The 17,672-nt window shown below is 44.1% G+C and overlaps 3 protein-coding genes across 4 annotated transcripts; 1 reads left to right on the forward strand and 2 right to left on the reverse strand.

Moving 5' to 3' along the window:
• On the reverse strand, positions 1 to 8,601 carry LOC102715536 (asparagine synthetase domain-containing protein 1-like). The gene is made up of 17 exons (XM_040529335.1): positions 8,469 to 8,601; positions 8,231 to 8,336; positions 7,996 to 8,145; positions 7,504 to 7,703; positions 7,288 to 7,423; positions 6,752 to 7,075; positions 6,524 to 6,591; positions 6,250 to 6,364; positions 5,975 to 6,080; positions 5,434 to 5,527; positions 5,156 to 5,346; positions 4,947 to 5,046; positions 4,740 to 4,856; positions 4,474 to 4,530; positions 4,271 to 4,369; positions 2,294 to 3,387; positions 1 to 637 (listed from the first exon to the last, which is right to left on the reverse strand). Exons 1-16 carry the CDS (start codon positions 8,565 to 8,567, stop codon positions 2,383 to 2,385), a joined length of 2,967 nt encoding a protein of 988 aa, XP_040385269.1. The 5' UTR covers positions 8,568 to 8,601; the 3' UTR covers positions 1 to 637; positions 2,294 to 2,382.
• Positions 8,602 to 9,249: 648 nt separating this feature from the next.
• Positions 9,250 to 10,168, reverse strand: LOC102704577. The gene is made up of 2 exons (XM_006664065.2): positions 9,951 to 10,168; positions 9,250 to 9,871 (listed from the first exon to the last, which is right to left on the reverse strand). The coding sequence occupies exons 1-2, from the start codon at positions 10,101 to 10,103 to the stop codon at positions 9,437 to 9,439; spliced, it is 588 nt and encodes a 195-aa protein (XP_006664128.1). The 5' UTR covers positions 10,104 to 10,168; the 3' UTR covers positions 9,250 to 9,436.
• A 425-nt stretch (positions 10,169 to 10,593) lies between these two features.
• On the forward strand, positions 10,594 to 17,672 carry LOC102704855 (asparagine synthetase domain-containing protein 1). Of its 2 annotated transcripts, XM_040529267.1 has the most exons (16): positions 10,594 to 11,253; positions 12,871 to 13,054; positions 13,180 to 13,285; positions 13,371 to 13,520; positions 13,832 to 14,031; positions 14,112 to 14,247; positions 14,485 to 14,808; positions 14,975 to 15,042; positions 15,202 to 15,316; positions 15,481 to 15,586; positions 16,045 to 16,138; positions 16,226 to 16,416; positions 16,526 to 16,625; positions 16,709 to 16,825; positions 17,071 to 17,127; positions 17,202 to 17,672. In XM_040529267.1, exons 2-16 carry the CDS (start codon positions 12,956 to 12,958, stop codon positions 17,310 to 17,312), a joined length of 1,974 nt encoding a protein of 657 aa, XP_040385201.1. In that variant the 5' UTR covers positions 10,594 to 11,253; positions 12,871 to 12,955; the 3' UTR covers positions 17,313 to 17,672. The 2 variants fall into 2 exon arrangements, with proteins under 2 accessions (XP_040385201.1, XP_006664129.3); XM_006664066.3 differs by lacking the exon at positions 10,594 to 11,253 and having other exon boundaries at positions 11,777 to 13,054.

Consider the following 17,672-nt stretch of genomic DNA (forward strand, 5'->3'; position numbering starts at 1 on the left):
ATGAGAATGTTATTACTTGGTTTTGTGACTGGGGGATAAGAATCAGATCTAACAAAGGAGTCAAACTAGACTTATTTCTTTTAAGTAAAACTTGAACCTGTCGAGGCCAAACTTGCGACCCTTAAAATTTTGACTGCCCTCTCAAAAAAAAAAGTTTTGGCTGTGCACCAGCTTGAATTTCTACTAAGCTAACTAATTTCTGCACCAAAAAAAACATGCTGAAACAATTATATGGCACCAACAAATGCAAAAGAAACTCTCATTCTCTATAATCTCAATCAGAATCCGCTCAAGGGTGAACTAGCTAAAGCAACATCCATCCGCCCTACTAGTCAGCATAGTCAGGTTTTTGTACATCATCACTCACTCTCTCTCTCTCTCCTTAGTAGGCACAACAAAAGAGGATTGATTACCCAAAGGAGATCATCAGAATCATCATCATCAGGAGCATCATTCTTTGGATGGAAGTGGCCAATGGAAGAAGCACGGCCTCCAAAATCAGCTCCGTTTGAATCAACAACAGCGGCAAACAGTAACAACACATTGGGGGCTTACAAATGGCTTCACGCTTTCAGCGCCTGGGCACAACTTTGCAACAGGATCATGCCATGTGAATCAAAGCAATAACATGACTGCCCTGCACAATCACAACTGATCTGATCAGAAACTAACAGAGTAATGAGTATTAAACAGGCTCTGTATGAAATCTGAAGGGAATTGGGAGGTCCTCAACAAGTCATTGAACAAAAGCTTATCTAAATGCTATACTAGACTGTAGAAAGTCATCGACTTGATATTGCACGACTATCCTAACAATAACAAAAACACATCTCTTTTTTTTTATTGCATTCTGTGTCATATCCACTTAATATTAGATTTTATAGACCACTATCCTGACAATAACAAAAACACATCTCTTTCTGCATTCAGCTGAAACAGACATAACATTGTTTAATAGAACAATCATAAAGGCGCTTCACTTCAGTTCAAACAAAGGGGTGTGATCATGAAAACTATTAAACATTTTTCAAAAGTTGAGTCATCGTCTATCTTTGGGTTTCCTGTGTGAGCTATTATGTTGACAGTTGAGCATTTCTTTCCCTTTTTTCCACCCCCTAATGCAGGGGGGAAAACATTGAACTATCAACTATATCAGCTCCAGTCATACATGAGCATTTGTCACCGAGAATGAGAATCCACTTGGACATTGGCACATTGCATGGCACAGCTTATAAATATGTATCATTCATTTGAAACATACTTAAGACAATATGATGCTTAACTAGCAATAGTAGTTGTAGCTCCAAAAAACATTAAGAACAACGACAACACAGTTCCACACTTCTTAGCTCAAGAGGGTGAAGCAGATAAGCTACAGGTGTAGCAATAATCGGAATTGGGGGATATCTATACATAGGCATGGAATTGTCCTGTGCCAGAAATAATTTCTGATTCTTGACAGTCTTCTTTGTTTAATCATGTTGAACTACAAGTGGGATGCTGTGGGTACAAACCGTATAAAGGTGACTAGGTGAGCAGAGTAGCAGTAAAGTCTGCTTAGTCCTCTAACAGGCACAACAAAACCTTCTTTCCTATATGTACTATCTCCGTTTCATAATGTAAGATGTTTGATTTTTTGGGTTGTAACATTTGACCATTCGTCTTATTCAAAAATTTAGTACAAATATAAAAAAAATGACAAGTCGTGCCTAAAGTTCTTTTGATAATAAAGTAAGTCACAAGCAAAGTAAATGATATTTTCATAATTTTTTAAATAAGACAAATGGTCAAATATTGCAAAAAAAATCAAACATCTTACGTTATGAAACGGATGGAGTATAAGAGTTTGTAACCAAATCAAGGTATCTGTTATGTAGCAAATTAATATTGTGTTCATTGGTCTAAACAAAATCAATCTTATGATAATTTATTCCCTTGACCAAATAACATGTTTCAAATCAGCCAGATACTGAAAGAAGAGTTTAACACATGTAACACAACAAATTCCAAGTTTCAATTCTTCAGACATCTAGTGGTCAAATACACATTCACCATAACTACAAGTCCAATATGTGCATACTTGTCCTCAGTATTTATCAGCGTAAAACATGGATGTGACACATGTCCTAGTTATCATTTTACTGTTCATGTATATGTAGAAATCTAATACCATGATTATTACAGATTGTTATAGGCCAAATCCCATTCTAGCGAATGTGTTGGAGTTGCTAGAACTCTAAAGCTAGCAACTACTAGCACTAATTAGTCATACAAGCAGAACATTTCAACATACCTTGAGATATCGCACCTTGAAGATCCAGAAAACAAACAAATGTACAATGTTCATAGCTCCAGTTATCCCAAGCTCACCATGATGCAACATTAGAGCTGGGCAAGCTCCTGTGGGTTCTCCATTGATGCCCTTAGTATCATCCCCGCCCTCCGCTTCCGCTCATCCTTTACTTCCTCCCTCAAGAAAGACGGATCCTCCCTCAAATCCAGAGGTTTTGAATTCAGCACAGCTGCTAACGGCTTCTTATCAATTCCAATCTTGAGGTGCACTGGTGCCCTCTCTTTCGGAACAATGCTCTTGTGATTCTGATTGTTGTCCCAACCTGGCCTGGTATCAATATCCATCATGTTTGCACCCTGAATTGCTGGTGCAAATGCATCAAGGACGGAGAGTTTCCTCCCCGCGGGTAGGATAGCAACCTCAGCCACCTCCTCCTCCCCAGGTGGCAGTGCTGGCTCAAGGAAGGGATTTCTCTTGCTCCCAGCCACCTGTATCTCCTTCCCCTTCTCTACAGTATTTTCTGTCACCGCTGGCCTAAATCCATCAGCGCCTGCAAGGGCCAGCCGTTGCTGCAAGCTGAGCAGCGACTTCTCAGCCTTCCTCCGCTGCCGCACCTGCTCAACCTTGTCCACCCTGGCCTTGGCCTCCTCTTCGCTCCAAATCTCTGTCCTTATGTATGTGTGTGGATCCGGGAACACCGGGAGCCACTCCGGCACATGCTTCATCCCAGACTCCTTCCCGGCCATAGCAAAGCTCTCAGCTGGCTGCGGCTCCACACGCGGCACCGGGAATCTAGGCAGAGGCCGCACGAACGGCACCTCGGGCTTGGACTCGACGTGATCCATCAGCTCCCTGACGACACCGGAGCCGACGAGGCAGCGGTCGGAGGTGGCCGCGCCGACGAACCCATCGAAATCGGTGCCGATCTCCTCGAGGGCTTGTATGATGTCGTACTCGTTGGAGAGGACGCGGCCGGAGAGGTTGGCGTTGAACGCGGCGGCCCTGCCGAGGTGCACGACGTAGCGGAGGGTGACGTCGACGAGCGCGTCCACCGCCGAGCGGTGCGCGCAGTCGAACCCGGCCGCCTCCAGCGCCTGCGCCACGGCCGCCCGCGCCACCGCCCTCCCGAACTCGTCCCGGCTGCTCCCGCTTCCCCCTCCCCTTCCTCGCCCGCTCATGCTTCCACCTCCTCTCCTCCCCAAACCCGACCGCTCATACCGTCGAGCACCTCGCGGGCGCGGCGGCAGCCCTCCCAGATCCGGAGCTAGGGCTCGGCCTCAGCGCCCCGGACGCCGCCGCCATCCGCTCCAAGCTGGAAGCCTCCAGGAGGCAGCAGCCTCGAGCTGGAGCCCCCCTGCCTGCGGGACTCAAATTCGAACCCGAACGCGATTCGGGCCGCGCGGTGGCGCGGGGGAATCGGGCGGGAAGCCGAGGGAGACGGGGGTTTTAGGGTTTCGCGGGCAAGACGCGAGGAGAGGGGAGGGGGAGGAGACCGTTGGGGATTAGGGCTCGGAGGAACCGCGGGTTTGGATGGATTCGGATCCGAGCACGCGAGGCGAGGGGGAGGGGGAAAGCGGAGGCGGGGACGAAGGGTGGGTGGGGTGGCTTGCTTGGCTTTATAGAGGAGAGCTGGAATGGGTGGGTGGGTGGATGGATTCCCGTGTGCGCAAGAGGGAGGGGGGTGCGCGGCGGAGCTGGAAGAAGAGGCACGTGGCGCGTGATGATTGGATAAGCTTTTGGTGGCACAGTTTTCATGGGCTGCCTCCATACAGCGCCCGGCCCAATAAGGAGCCCAGGTAGGCCCAAGTTACATCGAGTGAAAAAAAAGGGGAAAAAAACGCCCTTCAATACAAGAAGGAGCACAATTTGACAGAACAAACGAGACAGCTACATTGCGTCAGAACCAAAATCACGGCCTGACAGTGTCCCCTGCATGTGCTATAGTTGTTTCGGTCAGCTTCCGCTTCAGTGGAGTGCACGCCGGTGAATCTCCACGCTGCCAGCGGAAGCCTGGTTGGCGGCTCGGTTACTCCCGAAGTTCTTGCGGTTCGACTCCCTTGCTATTCTTGAACCAAACTGCATAAAAAGCAGAGGATGGAGTTAGTGTCAACTCACAAAAACTACCGCTGCTGTTCGTTTTTAATGGCTATGGAAATACTATAACTGGCTAGAATATGCACCTGGATTGCCCGCTTTGGTTGAAGTGCAGCCTCCTTTAAGCCCAGCAGGCTTGCGACCTTCAACATAACAGATATGCATTAACATCGCCCACAGATATTGGTTAACCAAAAAGGATATTATGCTCTGTGATGTGCAGTGGCAAGAATGCAATGCTCTACCGAATTAGATTTCAAATTTTAGTAAGGGAATGCCATGTTCATGCCAATGTGTTATATGTGATTTTCAAATGCAAATTTCAGAGGATTAGCCCAGAACAAGAACAAACCTCCCTCAAAATCTTCTTGTCGCCCTTTCCAACAGGTTCATCAAGCTTAGCAATCTCCCACAATGGAATTTCCAACAAAGTTTTGATCACATTCTCATCAAGAAATGGAAAACGTGCCTGTACCATGGACAGTACTTCACATCAGATATTCAGATATTTAAACAAAAATGTTGAACATTCTAGCTCATAAAGCATGACAGAAATTACCTCCTTCCCATGGTCTGAAATGCACCTATCATCTCTTCCCATATTTCTTTTCCAGATTCTTTGTACATCAAGTCTCATGTCCTCATCAAGTGCAACCCAGCTAAGAAGAGGGCACAAAAACAAATCAAGATTGTTGCAGGCGCAGTACAGGAACATTTCAAGTAGTATTTATAGTCTATAACAAATGAAATTGATGCTTACGAACATACCCTCCAAGTCTATATTTAGTCCTATGTCTTCCATAGCCAGCGCATTGCTCATCAGCCCCAGAACCGACTAAAAGAACTCTAGAAGTTGACTTGTACTTGTAACGACTACCATCTTGCATGCTGCATATACTTCCATCCACCCAACCATCCCCACCAGCAGCCAACCAGAGAGCTATACCAATGTTCAAATCCTTTACAAGAAATGCAGTATTTCAACTTTATAAAGCTACTGTAAAACAGTTAAATTAACATATCAAGGATGTAACAAAGATACAAACCATATAAGTATTTGAAGGGTGTATAAGTGACATCACATGTTCACTTTCTCCTTTCAAGTTGTTCAAAGCTGTGTCAATCTCAACAAGACGCCATCTAAAGTAAAGAGAAAAAAACCAAGTAAATTTAGCACTACTCAGGCTTTCTGATACAAAACACAACACAAGAAGAGCCTAAGACTGCTTGCATGGTAAACAAAATAATGTAGATAAGTATTTAGTAATAACAGAGTACGGAAATCAGTAGTTCCAATCAAATGGCACGTCATTACAGATTAGTGGGAGCCAAGGAAAGAGAACAAGGATGAGCTGTTAGTAAGAAAGCAAAAGTGTGATTGCACAGAATATATATCATTTTGCAATGATGGCTTGATGCACATTCACTGGCTAGCTAGAAGGTTTGAAAGGGAAATAAAACAAACAGATAGCTCATCAGGCTATACAAAGAGTTGTAAAAATTTGAGTACAGCACTGAACTAAACAGAAATCATGTGCATTTGAAGTGTGCAAAACAGTTATGTGAGATGTTCAGAAGTCAAATCACCTACGGATAGGGGAGATTCTCTGAAGTTCTTTAAGTCCTGCCAGTGCAGAAATCCTATCTGGAGCAAGTTGTCCGTCAAAACTGACGTTCAACAAATCAATTGTCCCTGTTAAAAATTTCAATTACTCTTCCTCAGATATCAAAGTATACAGAGTGGCATATGCAGCTAACCTTCTTACGCTAATGTATTAAAATGCTGAGAGTACTTAACATGATGTATTGAAATGCTAACAGTATTGAACAAAAAAATGGTAAAAAGCAATAATTGAACTTACATTTGGAATCAAGGCACTGATCTAATAACGCTGCAAGTATCATGGAGTCCAAGCCACCAGAAAAAAGGATGGCTATTGGAGCTAACTCATCATCCTTTAGCTTATCTAGATCATCCTGTCCAAAAGAATGGACTGTCAATGAACTATATAACATGTAATGCAATATAGTGAGTCCAGATAATGTAGAACTATATTCAACTAGCCTGCTGGAGTTGGAAAAAAAAGTCATAAGAAACAAAGAAAAGCAGTAAAATCAGTGCCTCAGTAGTCTCACCTGAAAGAGTCTGTTAGCTTTGGTTCGCAGCATTACAGACTCTCGTAACGCGATCAACACTCGATATGCTGAATGGAAATATAATTGTTAACAGTCAAGTTTCCACAGTAGCATTTTATTAAAAAAAATCAGCAGTAATTATTTATTGCACATTACTGTTTTATGTGAATGGAGATATACCAAAACATGATGAAAAGATCTCTCTGTGCCAACCCAGTTGGCCCTTACCTGTATTATTCTCAGCTTCAGTTGGGTTTTTGAAGTTCTGAGACAAGTGATAGTCCCCAACAGGATTCTTATGTACTGTTAAGTCATCCACAGTAGGAACTATTGATTTCCTCTTCCACCGGATTAATTTATCCAATGAAGAGTCAACCCAGTCATGTCTCCTAACTTTGAAGATGCACGCTTCCTTAAGACACATGCCATTTTTTTCAAGGCCTTTCAATTGGATGCTGTACATCCCACAGGGAAGCTCCTCCCAATAGTTCATTTTGGTGGACTCAGAAAAGTCATTATCTACCCCTGACTCAACGCCTTTGACAGTTGACGCTGTAGAAGTGAAGAAGAGTATATAGTTGTATAAATGAGGTGATTATCAATCAATTAGATAGTAATAAACTAATATACCCTCCAAAGCACGAATATAATCTGAAATAATTAGGTGCAGAGAAGACTATAAACTAATGTTTGAAAAAAGAAAGTGCATATGCAAACATTTCATATTGCATGCACATGAAGATTAAAGATATCTTAACACTTACCAGTGTTATTACTTGCAAATGAAGGGGGTGACACTGATGATAATATGAAGCGTGAATCATCAGGTGTGGGCCAATGTACCAAGAGGCTTCTTCTTCCAAATGCGTCACGGCCAAACCAAATTGTTTTTGAGTCCCTCTGAGAGTGCATGGTGGTTCAGGTGTGAGAAATATAATCTGGAAGAAATTCCAAACAAGACAAACATAACGATTACCTGCCTGCCAGTATATCAAAGCCCATGGACCTTTAATTGTGGAAAGGATTTCTGGAACTGATTTCCCAACACTTCCACAACAAGGACATGCTTCATCCCTAACAAGAGCATGGCAGTCACAGGAACAACAAGATTCCAGTGATAATAGAAATGATTGAGTGTCATTCTGATCATCAGCAACATGGACTCCTCCATAAATCTCACCTTAATTAAAATAAAAGTTTCAGTGTCAAAAATTTGGATGAAAGAAAATGCACATGTGAAGGCCATAGCTATATACTACCTCCATTCCATAACGTAAGACTTTATAGCCTACCCTAGAATCATCTATTGATCAATACATATAGTTTATATATGTGTCTAGATTGATTAGCATCTATAATTTAGGCAAGGCTAGAAAGTCTCACATTGTAAAATGGAGGAAGTATACCATAATAGCATACATAAAGGAATCAGTTGGTAAATAAACAAGGAAAACTTAGTTTAGAAGCATCACCATTATATACTAGAATACTTCCTGATCGTGCCACCATTGGCTGCGGAACCGGCTCAGCTCCCCTGAGCTGCAGTGTTGCGCCAATGAAGCACAGCTCTCTGTCACCTACGTCACCTCCATCCCCATTCCCAAAATTACATCCACCAATTCCTGAAACACACGATAATCAGACTCTGAAACGCTCGAAGCAATTCAGCGACCAAAAACTCCAAAGCATAGGACTCCACCAAGCAACCTAGGATGGTGCCGTCCGCGTGAACGCGGAGCCTCTCGCAGCCAAGGCTATCCGGGCCACGCCGCCGCAGGGCCTCCTTGAGCTCATCCACCGTGACGCCCTTCCCCTGCAAGCACACGCATCAGCTTTACACGACTGGGGGTTTAGGGTTTGGGGAAATCAAGCCTGTGGTCAGAAAGGGTGGGGGTGGGGCTCCGCTCGAGCTTGGGAGGTTTGGGACGGGTGGTAGGTGCAGTACCTCGTCGCCTGGATGGATTCCGGCGGCAGCATCGGCGGCGGCGGTGGAGGGCGCGACGACTACGCAGCCGCCGGAGAGGACGAGGGCTATGCCGCACATCGCTGACTCCTCGGCCCCACTTGTCAGTGACCGCAGCCGCACGGTGGAGTCAAGGTTTTACTCTTGCCACTTTGCAGAAAAGGTCTGAGAAGACGAGTATTTACATTTGATGAATTCGTGGCAAGGATGCAATATTATTTTTTAGATAAAATGCAAGGATGCAATGTAGGATAGCCATTGATCGGTGGGCGGGTAATTTAAAGTTGGCTGTCATGCTGAAGGATTTCTAATAACTACATTAAGGTACTTTTATCCGATCTACATTAAAAAAAGATTAGGTAAATAGTGATGTAAAGCAAACTTTTGGTAACAAAATATGTCTTGTACAAACACTTATTTTCGTAATTATTCTCAATTTCTCGTACACTGTTATCTTGAGCAAAACTTTCTCAACTATGACCTTGTTGATACAAGATGAGATTTTCGTAACAACACAATTATTCTCAATTTATCGTACAATGTTATCTCGAGCAAACCTTTCTCAACTATGACCTTGTTGGGATCGATTTTTTATTTTTTTTCCCTACCAAAGTTTTGTCAACTTTAATAGTATCACATTCATGTTTGGACTGTTACCAGTTTTTGCCCATACTAATACAAACTGGACACCCTCAAATTTGGTAATACGAAAACCTACCAAAGTTTTGGTAATACCAATATTTTGGTTTGGCAAAAATTAGCATAATCCAAAACAGCCCCTGTATATCGTATACTGGTATACACTAATAAATGATACAGCTTTTGCAGAAACACCAATGCTCTGGTACAAAATCAAGACGCCATCACGCCAGCGGCACAGTAATTAATATCACATAGCTAAATACTGCGCTTAATTTGCTTAATCACACATGGTAATCACGCGAGACGTTTCAGCTGGACGAGCTCTGGAGCTTGGACACGAAGCTGGAGGCGGCGAAGGCGGCGGAGCCGCCGACGACGCAGACGAGCGCCGCGACGGCCTGGACGGCGACCTCCCAGGGGTACTCCTCGGGGACGAGGTACACGACGGCGGGCCCCGCGGCGAGCAGCAGCAGCGCGAGGCCGAGCAGCGCGCCGGGGGTGCCCGGGTCGGTGGCCGCCGACAGCACCTCCAGCTCCTCCGCCTTGGACAGCAGCCCCAGCCGCTCCACCGCCGACAGCGACAGCCCCGCCCGCTCCGCCGCCGACAGGAGCCCGGCCTTCTCCGCCTTGGTCAGCAGCCGCAGCTTCTCCACGTTAGTCAGCAGCTTCACCGGCTTCGCCGCCTTCCCGCTCGTCGTCTGCCGCGGCCCCGGCTCCCCCACCGGGAAGTACACCGCCGTCCCCTGCACCGCCGCCGTTATCTCCACAACCTCAGAAGCCATGGACCAGCAACCAAATCCGAGGACGTAACGAATCACGTACCCTTCTTGTGCCGGTGGGTTTCTGGGTGGCCATGGCGGCGACCCTGGGAAGGCGGCGCCGGCGGCTGCCTCCGCCTCCGGCGCTAGGCCTCGCCCTCGCCGCGAGGGTCGTCGGCGACAGCGACGGCATCGCCACCGCTCTCGCTGCGTCCATGGATTCCCTCCCCTACCACACACACGTACACCACCTCTCGTTCTCGTGTAGCCTCCATCTCCACCCGGAGGAGATGATGATGTGCCGCGCTGCCTGATCCGCCCAAGGACGCGTGGCGACCTCCGGTTGGCTAAAATATTCCACGTCAGCTAATGAAGGGATTAGTGATGTTACTAATTGTAATTAGGGAGGCTATATGACATGTTGACTCCATGGCCCAATGGATAAGGCGCTGGTCTACGGAACCAGAGATTCTTTTTGTCTTTTTCTTTTAACCAACCTATTTGTAATTTTTGGCGCAAGAGGCTAGGCCCATGGAAGTGGGCCCACGGTCCGCCGCAGGGCCCGGGGCCGAGGCGAAACCCTAGCGGCGGAAGAACCCCAGACGACTCGCCGGAGCGGAGAGAGAGAGAGGGGACTGTCCCCGGCAGCGGTGGAGAAGCCGAAGACGCTCTGGGACTCGCAGGGCAACGACGAGGAGCGAATCCTGCAGCTTTTCGCCCCTCCTTTTCCGTTTTATTAGGATACGTTTGGTTGACGGTCAAGGTAGGATGAAATATGGCAGCCTGGATTTAGCCGGATATGGCGATCCATTTTTTTGTTTGATTGATTGGATATGGCGGTCCAATTTTATGTTTGGTTAGATGGATAAAGGTGGATCTGACGATCCAGATTTATGTTTGGTTTGTGAAATAGGATGGATGAGACGGCTGTGATCACCTCTGGTAGGAGACGGTGAGAATACCACCCTCTATGAATTATGTAATTCTAGCCATTTCATTTAGTATAGGTTAAATATGTGAATATGTTTGAATTTATCATTTTAATTTATGAGGCAAGAATATTTATTATTTGCCTCAAGTCTGAAGGCACAATTATAAAAAAAATCATATTTACTCACGAAGGTAGATATGTGCTGCATCCAATGATTAAATATTCGGAGTTGATGTAGCACCTGCTCGCCGCCTCCCGCCGGACGCCTGCCCCTGCCCCTGCTCCGCTCGCCGCTCGTCGCTCTACTTGCCGTGTCTGCTCGCCGCCCCTAGCCATGCTCCGCTCGCCTCCTGCTCGCCGTCTCCCGGACGCCGCCTCCCGCCAGCTGCTCGCTGCCTCCCGACGGCAGCGCCACGCCTCCTGCCGAGCGCCCCTGGTGAGGAAAAAGATTTGGGAGAAGTCAGGGGGTCACGCGAGCGGACTGGACGGCCTCGTCCGACCGATTTGCCCGGAGCAGCTCGTCCGGCATCGACAGCGAATATTCCTCCTATGGCCGCCATATCCCACTTCTGCCCACGAACCAAACAGCCCCAAATTTCGGGCGGCCAGACCCCATCCACCCAAAGTCACCCATCCAAACGCATCCTTAGTATTTACGTGATGATGAGAGCGGTGGGTGTGGATTGCTGCTGCGTTCTTGAGCAAACATGGGGATGAGAGCTTACATTTCTTTTTTTTTCTTTTTTGCAAGAAGGAATTAACCGTTAAGGGTTACGATTGTCGGGGTACTTGTGTTGTTGCTTAAAGTTTTGGTTTCGTTATTTGCCTACACCACTCCTCGTCTTTTCGCTTGCTTATAAGCCATAATTATTAAATTTGGAGTTGATTTTGGTTTTTTTTACCGTAGTTTATTTTTAAGCTTTAGATTTTAGATCGCTAAGAGTTATGCATATAAAAGTTTTATTCATGAATTATATTTCGTTTTGAAAAAGCAAAACAATCACCTCCTTACGTTGTTGTTATGTTGACTGCTTGAGTCGTGTCAGTGTGTCATTAACTAAGTAGAATGTTTTAGGATGAATTGAGCCGCCGTGCTCGATTGGTACTGTACTTTCTTCTGTTTGATGCTGGAGTATTATGACCTTAATTGTGTTACGAACGACGTTGATGAGTTCAATAAACATGCCTGTTCTTCTGACTCAACCTTTGTTGTTTCAGTCTATTGGTTAACCCACAAATGCTTACTGCTGTTCTAGTTAGCTGGTTATTCATATGGTGGTTTCTGTGTGCATTCCACTGGCTGAGATGTATGGTGTGATATGAAGATGTCATTTTCGTGTGTTGGTTAGTAATAGCTCTCAATAGCTTAAGAGTGGCAACTAGAGTGTTTAACAGATCAGGTTGATGGATTCTTAGGGCTTGTCTACAAATTAAAAACACTAGTATAACAGAGCAGAGCAGTTGGGTTCGCTGTCTTGCTGCAATATGGTGGGCTTCCTGGCATGTTGCCGCTTCTTGATTGTTTTGATGGCTTGATATTAATAAATCAATGAAATATTGATGGATTTCTGGTTGAGGCGATCACTTGGCTGGCTCTAGCCAGTGCTTCACATTCTCTGGCTAGCTGTTACCACCTTACCATAATCTTTTCTTGTTCCGTATTCATATGTCTGAATCAGGCAGGGGATACTCCCCTAGTTTGAGAAAAGGAAAACAAGCTTCTGCTTCATTCTCTGGTTTACCATCATCTGGCTAGCTATCTGAATTAGACAGGGATATTTACTACTATTTTTCTCCACTGATGAATTGTATTAATTTACTATCTGAAAAAAATTGCTGTAAACAACATATGGCATTGAGCCAATGATCCTTTGGATCTTACTTTTGGGCTCTGCCTGGCACTGAATTTGGTTTTGCTAGTTATCATAACTTTGGGTTCTATTTGGTGTATAGTCTTCATCATGGTTGATGCTAATTCCTACATTTTTGTTGGAAAATTGAACCTTTAAATTTTTGTCATGAATTCCTCAAATGTAAATATTCGTCTTCTCAGACCTTTTCTGCAAAGTGGCAAGAGTAAACCCTTTGACTCCACCGTGCGGCTGCGGTCACTGACAAGTGGGGTCGGGGAGTCAGCAATGTGCGGCATTGCTCTCATCCTCTCTGGAGGCCGCATAGTTGTCGTGCCCCCTGCCACCGTCACCGATGCTGCTGCCGGAATCCATCCAGGCGACGAGGTACTGCACCTTCCACCCGTTCCAAACCTCCCAAGCTCGAGCGGAGCCCCACCCATTCTGACCATGGGGTTGAGTTCCCTGAACCCTAAACCCTAGTCAAGTAAGGCTGATGCGTGTGCTTGCAGGGGAAGGGTGTCACGGTGGATGAGCTCAAGGAGGCCCTGCAGCGGCGTGGCCCGGATAGCCTTGGCTGTGAGAGGCTCCGCGTTCACGAGGACGGCACCATCCTAGGTTGCTTGGTGGAGTCCTATGCTTGGGAGTTTTTGGTCGCTGAATTGCTTCAGGCATTTCATAATTTGACTGTTGTGCATTTCAGGAATTGATGGATGTAATTTTGGGGTTGGGGATGGAGGTGACATGGGTGACACAGAGCTGTGCTTCATTGGCGCGACACTGCAGCTCAGGGGAGCTGGGCCGGTTTCGCAGCCGATGGTGGCACAATCAGGAAGTATTCTAGTATATAATGGTGATGCTGCTAAACTAAATTTTCCTTGTTTATATTACCAACTGATTCCTTTTTGTATGCTATTATGATGTACTCCCTCCATTTCACAATGCAAGATTTTCTAGCCTTGCCTAGATTCATATGGATACTATTCAATCTAGACACATGTACAAACTATATGTATTGATCAATGATCAATAGATGATTCTAGGAAATGCTAGAAAGTTTTACATTATGGAATGGAGGGAGTATATAGCTATGGCCTTCACATGTGTGGTTTCTTCCATCCAAGTTTTTGACACTGAAATTATTATTTTGAATTTTTAATTAAGGTGAGATTTATGGAGGGATTCATGTTGCTGATGATCAGAATGACACTCTATCACTTCTATCATCACTGGAATCTTGTTGTTCCTGTGACTGCCATGCTTTTGTTAGGGATGAAGCATGTCCCTGTTGTGGAAGTGTTGGGAAATCAGTTCCACAAATCCTTTCCACAATCAAAGGTCCATGGGCTTTGATATACTGGCAGGCAGGTAATCGTTATGTTTGTCTAGTTTAGAGTTTCTTCCAGATTATATTTCTAACACCCGAGCCACCTTGAACTCTCAGAAGGACTCAAAAACAATTTGGTTTGGACGTGATGCATTTGGAAGAAGAAGCCTCTTGGTACATTGGCCCACACATGATGATTCACGCTTCATACTATCGTCAGTATCACCTCCTTCATTTGCAAGTAGTAACACTGGTAAGTGGTAAGATATCTTTAATCTTCATGTGCATGCCATATAAAATGTTTGCATATGCACTTTGTTTTTTCAAACATGAAAAATTTCATGGAGTTAATGTAGTTTATGGTATTCTCTGCACCTAAATTTCAGATTATATTCATGCTTTGGAGGGTAATTATTAGTTTATTACATTCTAATAATTGATTAATAATCATATCATTTATACAACTATACACTTACCTTCACTCCTACAGCATCAACTGTCAAAGGCATGGAGTCAGGGGCAGATAATGACTCTTCTGAGTCCACAAACATGAATTACTGGGAAGAGCTTCCCTGTGGGATATACAGCATCCAATTGAAAGGCCTTGAAAAAAATGGCATGTGTATTAAGGAAGCGTGTATCTTCGAAGTTAGGAGACATGACTGGTTTGACTCTTCATTGGGTAAATTAATCCAGTGGAAGAGGAAATCAATAGTTCCAGCTATGGATGACTTAACCTTACATAAGAATCCTGTAGGGGACTATCACTTGTCTCAGAGCATCAAAAGCCCAGCCGGAGCTGAGAAAAATACAGGTAAGGTCCAACTGGGTTGGCATAGGGAGATCTTTTCATCTTGTATTGGTACATCTCCAGCAATTGACATAAAACAGTAAAGTGCAAGAAATAATTACTCCTGAATTTTTTTTGAATAAAATGCTACTGAGGAAACTTGACTATTCACAATTATATTTCCATTCAGCATATCGAGTGTTGATTGCGTTACGAGAATCTGTAATGCTGCGAACCAAGGTGAACACACTCTTTCAGGTGAGTGACCACTGAGGCACTGATTTACTGTTTTTGTTTTGTACTTGTGATTCTTTTTCCAACTCCAGTAGGCTAGTTGAAAATAGTTCTATATTGTTTGGACTCACTACAGTACATTGCATGTTATATAGTTCATTGACAGTCCATTTTTTTGAACAGGATGATCTAGATAAACTAAAGGATGATGAGTTAGCTCCAATAGCAATCCTTTTTTCTGGTGGCTTGGACTCCATGATACTTGCAGCATTATTAGATCAGTGCCTTGATTCCAAATGTAACTTCAACTGTTGCTTTTACTATTTTTTGTTCAATACTGTTAGCATTTCAATACATCATGTTCAGTACTCTCAGCATTTATTACATTAACTGAAGAAGGTTAGCTGCATATGCCACCCTGTATACTTTGATATGTGAGGAAGAGTAATTAATTTTTAACAGGGACAATTGATTTGTTGAACGTCAGCTTTGACGGAAAACTTGCTCCAGATAGGATTTCTGCACTGGCAGGACTTAAAGAACTTCAGAGAATCTCCCCTATCCGTAGGTGATTTGACTTCTGAACATATCACATTTAACTGTTTTGCACACTTCAATTGCACAAGATTTCTGTTTAATTCAATGGTGTACCCAATTTTTTACAACTCTTACTATAGCCTGATGAGGGATGTGTTTGTTTTATTTCCTTTTCAAACCTTCTAGCTAGCCAGTGAATGTACATCAAGCCATCAATGCAAAATGATACTAGTAGTATATATTCTGTGTAATTACACTTTTGCTCTCTTACTAACAGCTCATCCTTGTTCACCTTCCTTGGCTCCCACTAATCTGTAATGACTTGCCATTTGATTGTAACTACTGATTTCCATATTCTCTTCTTACTAAATACTTATCTACAATTTGTTGTTAACCATGCTAGCAGTCTTAGGCTCTTCTTGTGTAGTGTTTTATGTCAGAAAGCCTGGGTGGTGCTAAATCTAGTTGTTTTTTTTTTGTTTATTTTAGATGGCGTCTTGTTGAGATTGACACAGCTTTGAACAACTTGAAAGGAGAAAGTGAACATGTTATGTCACTTATACACCCTTCAAATACTTATATGGTTTGTATCTTTGTTACATCCTTGATATGTTAATTTAACTGATCTATGGTAGCTTTATGAAGTTAAAATACTGTATTTCCTGTACAGGATTTGAACATTGGTATCGCTCTCTGGTTGGCTGCTGGTGGGGATGGTTGGGTGGATGGAAGTATATGCAGCATGCAAGATGGTAGTCGTTACAAGTACAAGTCAACTTCTAGAGTTCTTTTAGTCGGTTCTGGGGCTGATGAGCAATGCGCTGGCTATGGAAGACATAGGACTAAATATAGACTTGGAGGGTATGTGCGTAAGCATCAATTTGATTTGTTATAGACTATAAATACTACTTGAAATGTTCTTGCACTGCGTCTGCAACAGTCTTGATTTGTTTTTGTGCCCTCTATTTAGCTGGGTTGCACTTGATGAGGAGATGAGACTAGATGTGCAAAGAATCTGGAAAAGAAATATGGGAAGAGATGATAGGTGCATTTCAGACCATGGGAAGGAGGTAATTTCTGTAATGCTTGATGAATTAGAATGTTCAGGTTTAGGTTTCTGAATATCTGATGTGAACTACTGTCCATGCTACAGGCACGTTTTCCATTTCTTGATGAGAATGTGATCAAAACTATGTTGGAAATTCCATTGTGGGAGATTTGTAAGCTTGATGAACCTGTTGGAAAGGGCGACAAGAAGATTTTGAGAGAGGTTTGTGCTTGTTCTGGGCTAATCCATACGGTAGCTTTTACAATAAACTGAAATGTGCATTTGAAAAATCACATATAACACATTGGCATGAACCTGGCATTCCTTCCCTAAAATCTGAAATCTAATTCTGATAGAGCATTACTTGCATTCTTGTGCTAGTTAACACTGCACATCACAGAGCGTAATCTCCTTTTTGGTGACCCAATATCTGTGGGCGATGTTAATTCATATCTGTTATGTTGAAGGTCGCAAACCTGCTGGGCTTAAAGGAGGCTGCACTTCAACCAAAGCGGGCAATCCAGGTGCATATTAAAACCCAACAGCAGCGGTAGTTTCTGTGCGTTGACACTAACTCCATCCTCTGCTTTTTATGCAGTTTGGTTCAAGAATAGCAAGGGAGTCGAACCGCAAGAACTTCGGGAGTAACCGAGCCGCCAACCAGGCTTCCGCTGGCAGCGTCGAGATTCACCAGCGTGCACTCCACTGAAGCGGAAGCTGCGGGATGCAGCGGAGACTGTCAGGCTGTGGTTTTGGTTGTGATGCAATGTAGCTCTTGTTTGTTCTGTCAAATTCTGCTCCTTCTGTATTGAAGGGCTTTTTTTTTTCCCATTCTTTTTTCACTCGATGTAACTTGGGCCTATTTGGACCAGAGGCTATATGGAGGCAACCCATAAAACTGGATTTTTTTTATATCTTTACTACTTAAAAAGAAAAAGGTCTACCAAAAATCCCTGAACTTAGATGTGAGTCTATTCTTCATTCCTTAACCAGAATATCAGAAATGTATGCCCCTAAACTTGTAAAATCCGTGTAAAAAAAATCCCTTGGCAGTATTGACTTATTTTTT

The sequence above is a fragment of the Oryza brachyantha genome, chromosome 12 (assembly GCF_000231095.2).
Source record: "Oryza brachyantha chromosome 12, ObraRS2, whole genome shotgun sequence".
Classification (NCBI taxonomy): domain Eukaryota; kingdom Viridiplantae; phylum Streptophyta; class Magnoliopsida; order Poales; family Poaceae; genus Oryza; species Oryza brachyantha.